This window comes from Anguilla anguilla, chromosome 5 (assembly GCF_013347855.1).
Source record: "Anguilla anguilla isolate fAngAng1 chromosome 5, fAngAng1.pri, whole genome shotgun sequence".
Taxonomy (NCBI): Eukaryota; Metazoa; Chordata; class Actinopteri; order Anguilliformes; family Anguillidae; genus Anguilla; species Anguilla anguilla.
Window position 1 is genome coordinate 64,212,937 of NC_049205.1, and position 7,911 is coordinate 64,220,847.

A 7,911-nucleotide genomic window follows, 5' to 3' on the forward strand; every position below is an offset into this window, starting at 1 on the left:
TCTCTGCTTCATGCTTGGCGATCATAAACACAGGCAGCCCTAAATGAATAATCCTGGTCAAGACAGAAATCAAAGACACAACTTTTGCCACATGTTTTGATCTACCGTGCCAGTGAAACCACACCCTGCATACACGCACCAGCAGAGAAATAGTGTGATACACACCACTGTGTATACAGCTTACGGAGTGGCTGTGATTCAGGTGTCAGCTGATTTTGTGCTTTGTGCAGATAATAATCTTCTAAATTACTTAATGCTTTTATTTTTATTTTATTTTTACAATAAAGCGGTGCATATAGTCTATTTCATAAAGTGACCCTGATTATCCATTGCTCAAAGTTCCAGGCATCAGTGCTGTATAATGTTTGGCAAACTGGCCTTGCGACTTTGAAACAGGGTACAGTTCTCAGAGTGGATTGAGTTGCCACGGAGACCTTATTTGTTCAGTAGAAATCCAGCCGTATATAAACGTGTCGTATGTGAAAACCGCAAGCTATGTACGAACCACTGATGGCAGCCTTGAGTGTCATGGACGCAGGGCATATTTTTAAAAATGAGGTTTTAGAATGAGATTTTAAAATGAGACATGCGCAATCCGCCCAGGCCAGACGAAAGCCCGTGACCTCAAAACTCGGGTTTCGTGCTCGTCCTTGTGAATTTCTTGGCGAGGTCGGCGCTGTCCCCGGGGGGTGGGTGCAACCTGGCGCGTCGTTAGTCCTGGGAGTGCGGGGGACAATAGTGTGTGAACTTACATGGTAAATATTACTGTCCCGTCGCCGGGAATAATATAATAATATAACTTTGTCCCGGGCCCAAAAGTTTCACCCGAAAGCCCTGAGCGAGAGGGTAGGGGTGCGGATAGGAAATGATAGCAGTCTGGGTTATATAAGGAGATCAGAGATCAGGAACATGACAAGGTACTTAGCATTATTTTTTGGCGTGTTTTGTATAATGTAACGAGTTGACTTTATCTAACCTTCCCAAATCAAAATACAAAATTGGTCACAAAAGAAATTTCATGCACGTTCCTTCCATTGCCACTGCGTATGCACACGCGCCACGGCAGCAGGTGCTTGTCACTTACAACTTCCCATCTCTCCGGTTACGGTCCTTTTAAACAAAACAACAACAAACAAAAACTTTTTTTTTAAAAACACGCTTTAAGCAGTCTACTCGGTTGTATGGGGTTTCATGAAGTGTCACAGTCCCAGAAACAGTCAAGCGGTAAACCAAACATGAAACGCGCAGAATGAGTAAGCGCCCGGGAAACAGTGTTCACCCAATGCTTCCGCCCAGTTCTCTACTTTCCTTGAAACTATAGTTCTTGGCGCGCGGAACCCTGGCTCGTGAATCGCCAGCCGACGCTTGGCAAATTCCAAACTGAAAATGGGAGACGGAAGTAATCAAAGTTGATACACAACCTGGATGCCTAAATACACGGGGTCAACTTATGGATAGGACAACTTTTAACTGACCTAGGCTATTGGGTGTAAAGGTTTATAAGGAATTCATGATATATTGGATTTTTTGACGGCTACAGTCGTGAGTAGTAAGTATGATATTTGACGAGCTGAAAATATATATTAAGACACGATGACGCTTCCCGTAAGGTGACAGCATTGCTTTCGTTCGTGTAAGAAGAACCCGTTTAAGAAAACAGTTCCAGCTGCCACTTTCCTGGGTGGCATGTGTGTGTTTCATGTTTGTGATTTGTTTGCGTTGTATCGCTGTTTTTGATTTTCGTGTAGCCTGTTTGTTCGCTGTCTTGAGAGCTGTGAGTTCACATTGCTTGATTAGATTTACTAATTTACTCGTGTTGCCACAGCGACAGCACCAGGCTGGTGGAATTGTCACGGGATTCCACGGGCAGTAACCGAAATAGCCGCCGGCCGGTGTTATTTACGTCCCCTGTTGAGAGTTTAGAGATATGTTCAGGGGGCGTGGGGCTGGGCGCAAGAAAAGTTACTGCTTACTGTCTGTGACATGCGCTGTTCCATTCAATAGGACCAAAGCGTTGCACACTTATTTTTGCGAACTGAAAACGGTGCAGTACGCCTCGTTGCAGAGCGTGGTTACTTTTGAATTGAATTTATACAAAATATGCAGACAATGACAGGCTTGGTCCAAATGTTCGAGAAATCAACAAGTTAGCAAGTTCGGATCAGGATAAAGGCAGGTTTCCCCTCCCCCATTTGGAGCTTACAGTAGGTGCAACCCACTAATTGAGATCGTGCTGAACATTCCTTAGAACAAGGAAATATTATTGTGTCTTACTTTCAAGCCTTAATATCTCTGTGGGACTGTAGTAAAGAGCATCACAATCCAGGTAAAAAATAGAGTCACCATAAATTATATGCATCAGTTTTATTCTGCTGTAGATTGGAATTGTTGTATTTGTTATCTGGTTTAATGCACAGTCATGGCCGATGTAAACAGTTCATCATTGTAATGTTTTTGTCAGTCTGTCAGAGGGAGAGATGGAAGCTGACGGTCCAGAGGGAAAGTCTGGTGCTACTCAACCCCAGCCTACAGTGGACTGTGATGTCACAGCAGTGCTGGACTCAGACCCGCCCACTGTGGATTGTGATGTCACAGCATTACCAACCTCAGACCCACACACTCTGGATTGTGATGTCACTGTAGTCCAAAACTCAGACCTGCACAGAGCTGATTGTGGTGTCACTGCGGTGCCGATCTCAGGCCCGCCCACTGTTGATCGTGACCTAGCTGTGGGCGAAGGCGTTGACCTGTCCGGCGTCGGTGAGGATGTTGCCGTGGGGAACGCCGGGGGTACCCCGCATGCAGACGTCCTCCGGAGGTTCGAAAAGCAGCCCCCCGAGAAACTGTGCGGGTACCTGCACAAGCTGGGCGGCCCCCTGAAGGGGTGGAAGTCTCGCTGGTTTGTGTACGAGGAGAGGAGCTGCCAGCTGCTGTATTACAGGATGGCCCAGGATGCCAGCCCTCTGGGTCACATCCAGCTGACCAATGCCACGTTCGACTGTCCCCTTCAGGCCGACGAGGGCACCTTCCACATACAGACCCCCCAGAGAACCTTCGTCCTCAAGGTAATCATGCCTCGTCCCGCTGGGCCCCTTTAGTGCAGTGCATAGGTATTGGGACAGTGACACAGTTTTTTGTTGTTTTGGCTCTGTACTCCAGAACATTGGATTTGAAATTAAGCAATGAATATGAGGTTTCTCAGTTGAGAACATTCTAATCGCATATTTGCAATCTTAAACCTTACAAGGGTTAAGAAACACCATTTGGGATTTGGCAGTTTGATGCTTTGTCTGAATATGCATTACCTGGTTGTCTGTTATGAGTCATTTAAGGCCTTTAAGATGTAAGAGGTCATTATTATTACTGCTATACCCAACCCTGCTATACCCAGCACTGCTATACCCAGCCCTGCTATACCCAGCCATGCTATACCCAGCCATGCTATACCCGGCCCTGCGATACCCAGCCCTGCCATACCCAGCCATGCTATACCCAGCCCTGCTATACCCAGCACTGCTATACCCAGCACTGCTATACTCAGCCCTGCTATACCCGGCCCTGCTATACCCAGCCCTGCTATACACAGCCCTGCTATACACAGCCCTGATATACCCAGCCCTGCTATACCCGGCCCTGCTATACCCAGCTCTGCTATACCCAGCCCTGCTATACCCGGCCCTGCTATACCCAGCCCTGCTATACCCGGCCCTGCTATACCCAACCCTGCTATACCCAGCCCTGCTATACCCAACCCTGCTATACCCAGCCCTGCTATACCCGGCCCTGCTATACCCGGCCCTGCTATACTCAGCCCTGCTATACCCAGCCCTGCTATACCCGGCCCTGCTATACCCAGCCCTGCTATACCCAACCCTGCTATACCCGGCCCTGCTATACCCAACCCTGCTATACCCAACCCTGCTATACCCGGCCCTGCTATACCCGGCCCTGCTATACCCAGCCCTGCTATACCCAGCACTGCTATACCCAACCCTGCTATACCCAGCACTGCTATACCCAGCCCTGCTATACCCAGCCTTGCTATACCCAGCCCTGCTATACTCGGCCCTGCTATACCCGGCCCTGCTATACCCAGCCCTGCTATACTCAGCCCTGCTATACCCAGCCTTGCTATACCCAGCCCTGCTATACTCAGCCCTGCTATACCCGGCCCTGCTATACCCAGCCCTGCTATACTCAGCCCTGCTATACCCAGCCCTGCTATACCCAGCCCTGCTATACTCAGCCCTGCTATACCCAGCCCTGCTATGCCTGGCACTGCTATACCCGGCCCTGCTATACCCGGCCCTGCTATACCCGGCCCTGCTATACCCAGCCCTGCTATGCCTGGCACTGCTATACCCGGCACTGCTATACCCGGCCCTGCTATACCCGGCCCTGCTATACCCGGCCCTGCTATGCCCAACCCTGCTATACCCGGCCCTGCTATGCCCAACCCTGCTATACCCGGCCCTGCTATACCCGGCCCTGCTATACCCGGCCCTGCTATACCCGGCCCTGCTATACCCGGCCCTGCTATACTCGGCCCTGCTATACCCAGCCCTGCTATACTCAGCCCTGCTATACCCAGCCCTGCTATGCCCGGCCCTGCTATACTCAGCCCTGCTATACCCAGCCCTGCTATACCCAGCCCTGCTATACTCAGCCCTGCTATGCCTGGCACTGCTATACCCGGCCCTGCTATGCCCAGCCCTGCTATACCCAGCCCTGCTATGCCTGGCACTGCTATACCCAGCCCTGCTATACCCGGCCGTGCGATACCCAGCCCTGCTATACCCAGCCCTGCTATACCCGGCCGTGCGATACCCAGCCCTGATATACCCAGCCCTGCTATACCCGGCCGTGCGATACCCAGCCCTGCTATACCCAACCCTAATATACCCAGCCCTGCTATGCCTAGCCCTGCTATACTCAGCCCTGCGATACCCAGCCCTGCTATACCCAGCCATGCTATACTCAGCCCTGCTATGCCCTCACGTGGCATGTAGAGAAATATACTGCAGACATCATAAAGTCACACACATACACACTCACCCACACTCATGCACACACACTCACCCACACACTCTCACACACACGCACGTGCACACACACACACTCACTCTCTCTCACACGCACATACACCCACACACGCACGCACACACACACTCATACAGACACACTCACACTTTCACACACACACACACACACACACACACAGTAAAGACGCTTGTGTGTTTGGCAGGCTGTGAATCGGGAGGCTATGATTTACTGGCTGCAGCAGCTGCAGCTGCGGCGATGGCGGCACAGGGAGGCCACAGGGCAGACTGCGCAGGTCTGCGCAGGCGCAGACAGGAAGGGCTCCTCAGACGGCCTGAACTTCTGCTCAGGTAAGGCAGGTGCAGTCTGAGCCTCGCAAATGCGCAGACGCAGACATTTTATACAGTGCGAGATTACTGGTACATCTTCATTGGAAACGTTTACATTTAGCGTCAAACACAATGTTGTACCCCCTCATAAAACTCCAGCTTTTATTTTTACTCGTTGGTAAACACAGACCTCTCTCTCTCTCTCTGTTTAACAGACGGGAGTGGTAATGATAAAGGTTTACAGCTATTCTCCGTGTTATCTGAGAAGGGAAAGGCGCAAGTCAGGGCGAGTGCAGACAGGACCGTCGGCTTCTGACTCACGCTTTCCATTTTAGCACTTCGTATTCCCGGAAAAAAGAAAGGTCGGGGAACAGAGCTGTCCATAGCTGGCTGTTTGGGAATCATGCGATCGCTCCCGCGGACGTTTCAGAAAGGACGCCAGAGGCCGAAGCGCTTTAACAAGGCGGAATTTATAGTTGGGTCCACAGACACGAGTTAGCCTTTGGACGGTCGCCGCTGAATGTGACGCCAAAAAACGTCTTTTGCGCGATTTGAAACAGTAACCTACTTATTGTACGTCGCTTTGGATAAAAGCGTTTGCCAAATACAATTTAGCTAATGTAATATTGTCTGCCACATCAGCTTAGCCTGCTGTGTGCCAAATTAGGAACGTGGAATAAACAATAAGGAGCCCACCCCCACCGATAGATGACAGATAGCATTGGCCCCGCTGACTTGTGGCTAAAAAAAACGTCTCGCGAAGGTAGGGCGGGGACACTCATACAGGAGTCGCTTAGAGGAAACAGCAGAGACTGCGAAACAGCCGCTTCACGGCACGTGAGTGATTTAGGGGAAACAGAACCTCACCGTAGTTAGGGGAGGTATGAACGGCAGGTGTGTCCTAACCACATGGCATTAGTTTATCGGACGTTTGTCAGAGCAACGTGCTGTGTAGGAGAACACGGGGACATTCTCCCGATTTACACAAATAATAGTGCCAGACCAGGCTAACAATATAACTACACGAGTGATTATATGTGGGACGCCACTAATTATCTAACGCAGTTGCACGTATGACCTGTGCGAAGCACGCGCCAAATTCTCTGACACAAACAGCTCTAATGAAAGAGAGGAACTGAGAAACCCGGAACTTCACTAAGTTTTAGCGGAGGCTGCGCTGTGGCTTAGCAACCGAAACATTCAATTAAAATGGTAATGTGCGTACTTTTCCCGTGCGTTCTGTTCTGAACTATTTAGATTTTTGGTTTCCATGACATCCAAACCGTGCGCGACCTGTTTTCAAGCCTTGTGTCTGTGCCAAAGTGTGTATGTGAGCGGTTTTAAGGAGTGTTTGTGCGCAAGTTTGTCTGTACCCTGTACATGTATGCACTTGTGGACATTTCAGTAGCTGAATTTGTTTTGAAAATGTGTGTACCTGTATGAGTATGCATTTTTGCTCCTGTCTGTGAATGTGGGTCTGCGTGTTTGTGGGAACATGTTTGAGCATGAGTGCACGTGTGTGTGTGTCTCTGTGTATGTGTCTATTCCATATCTGTAAGTTTATGATAAATCTTCAAGAGTTTGGAAACTCTGAAATAATACCCCCCCACCCCCATGTCAAGCAAGCATGCCCCCCCCCCACCCCCATGCCAAGCAAGCATGCCCCCCCCCCCCCCCCCCCCCCCATGCCAAGCAAGCATGCCTCCCCCCCATTCCAAACACATGCACTCTTCTGCAAAAATGCAGGAAGTGAAGGTGCTGATGTCATGCAGCAGTTCCCCAGGTAAACTCAAACAGGTTTTGAGCAGAATGTAAAAGCTGTTTCCCATCAGGTTGTCAGTCTTTGATTTGTATGCGCAAAGCAGGCATGTGCTATCAGCAGCAGATCTGGAAACACCGGATTGTGCTTCAGTCATACCCCCCCCCCCCCCCCCCCCCAAGTCATCTCCCTCGCAGAGTGCTAAGTCATCTCCCCGCAGAGCGCTAAGTCATCTCCCTGCAGAGTGTTAAGTCATCTCCCCGCAGAGCGCTAAGTCATCTCCCTGCAGAGTGTTAAGTCAACCCTCGCAGAGCGCTAAGTCATATGCTCTCTGAGTGCTAAGTCATCTCCCCGCGGAGCGCTAAGTCATTCCCCGCAGAGCTCTAAGTCATCTCCCTTCAGAGCACTAAGTCATCTCCCCGCAGAGCGCTAAGTCATCTCCCTGATGGGTAGCCTGACTGTGAGGGCAGGTGAGACCGTGTGAAAAACCACTTCTGCTGTGTGAATATCCTGCTTCTCCTGCTGTGTGAATATCCTGCTTCTCCTGCTGTGTGAATATCCTGCTTCTCCTGCTGTGTGAATATCCTGCTTCTCCTCGCCTCCGGGAGATTCCACGCATTCTGGCCCAGCACTTCCGGGTCACCATGCCGTGGCTGGTCAGGTGCTCTGGTGTGCTGGTCAGGTGCTCTGGTGTGCTGGTCAGGTGCTGTGGTGTATTGGTCAGGTGCTGTGGTGTGCTGGTCAGGTGCTGTGGTGTGCTGGTCAGGTGCTGTGGTGTGTTGG

At 50.5% G+C, this 7,911-nt stretch overlaps 1 protein-coding gene across 4 annotated transcripts in view; it reads left to right on the plus strand.

The window, feature by feature from the left end:
* The first annotated feature begins 1,231 nt into the window (after positions 1–1,231).
* LOC118227040 (TBC1 domain family member 2A-like) overlaps positions 1,232–7,911 on the plus strand; it is a 20,468-nt gene continuing 13,788 nt past the window's right edge. Inside the window, exons 1-3 of one of the 4 annotated variants that reach the window (XM_035417123.1) lie at positions 1,232–1,549; positions 2,462–3,065; positions 5,246–5,390. In XM_035417123.1, coding sequence (XP_035273014.1) covers positions 2,478–3,065; positions 5,246–5,390 — 733 coding nt within the window. In that variant the 5' untranslated portion in view covers positions 1,232–1,549; positions 2,462–2,477. Of the gene's footprint in view, positions 1,550–2,011; positions 2,327–2,461; positions 3,066–5,245; positions 5,391–6,092; positions 6,207–6,269; positions 6,582–7,911 lie in introns of those variants that run through there. The other 3 variants (XM_035417124.1, XM_035417126.1, XM_035417125.1) reach the window with 3 other exon arrangements.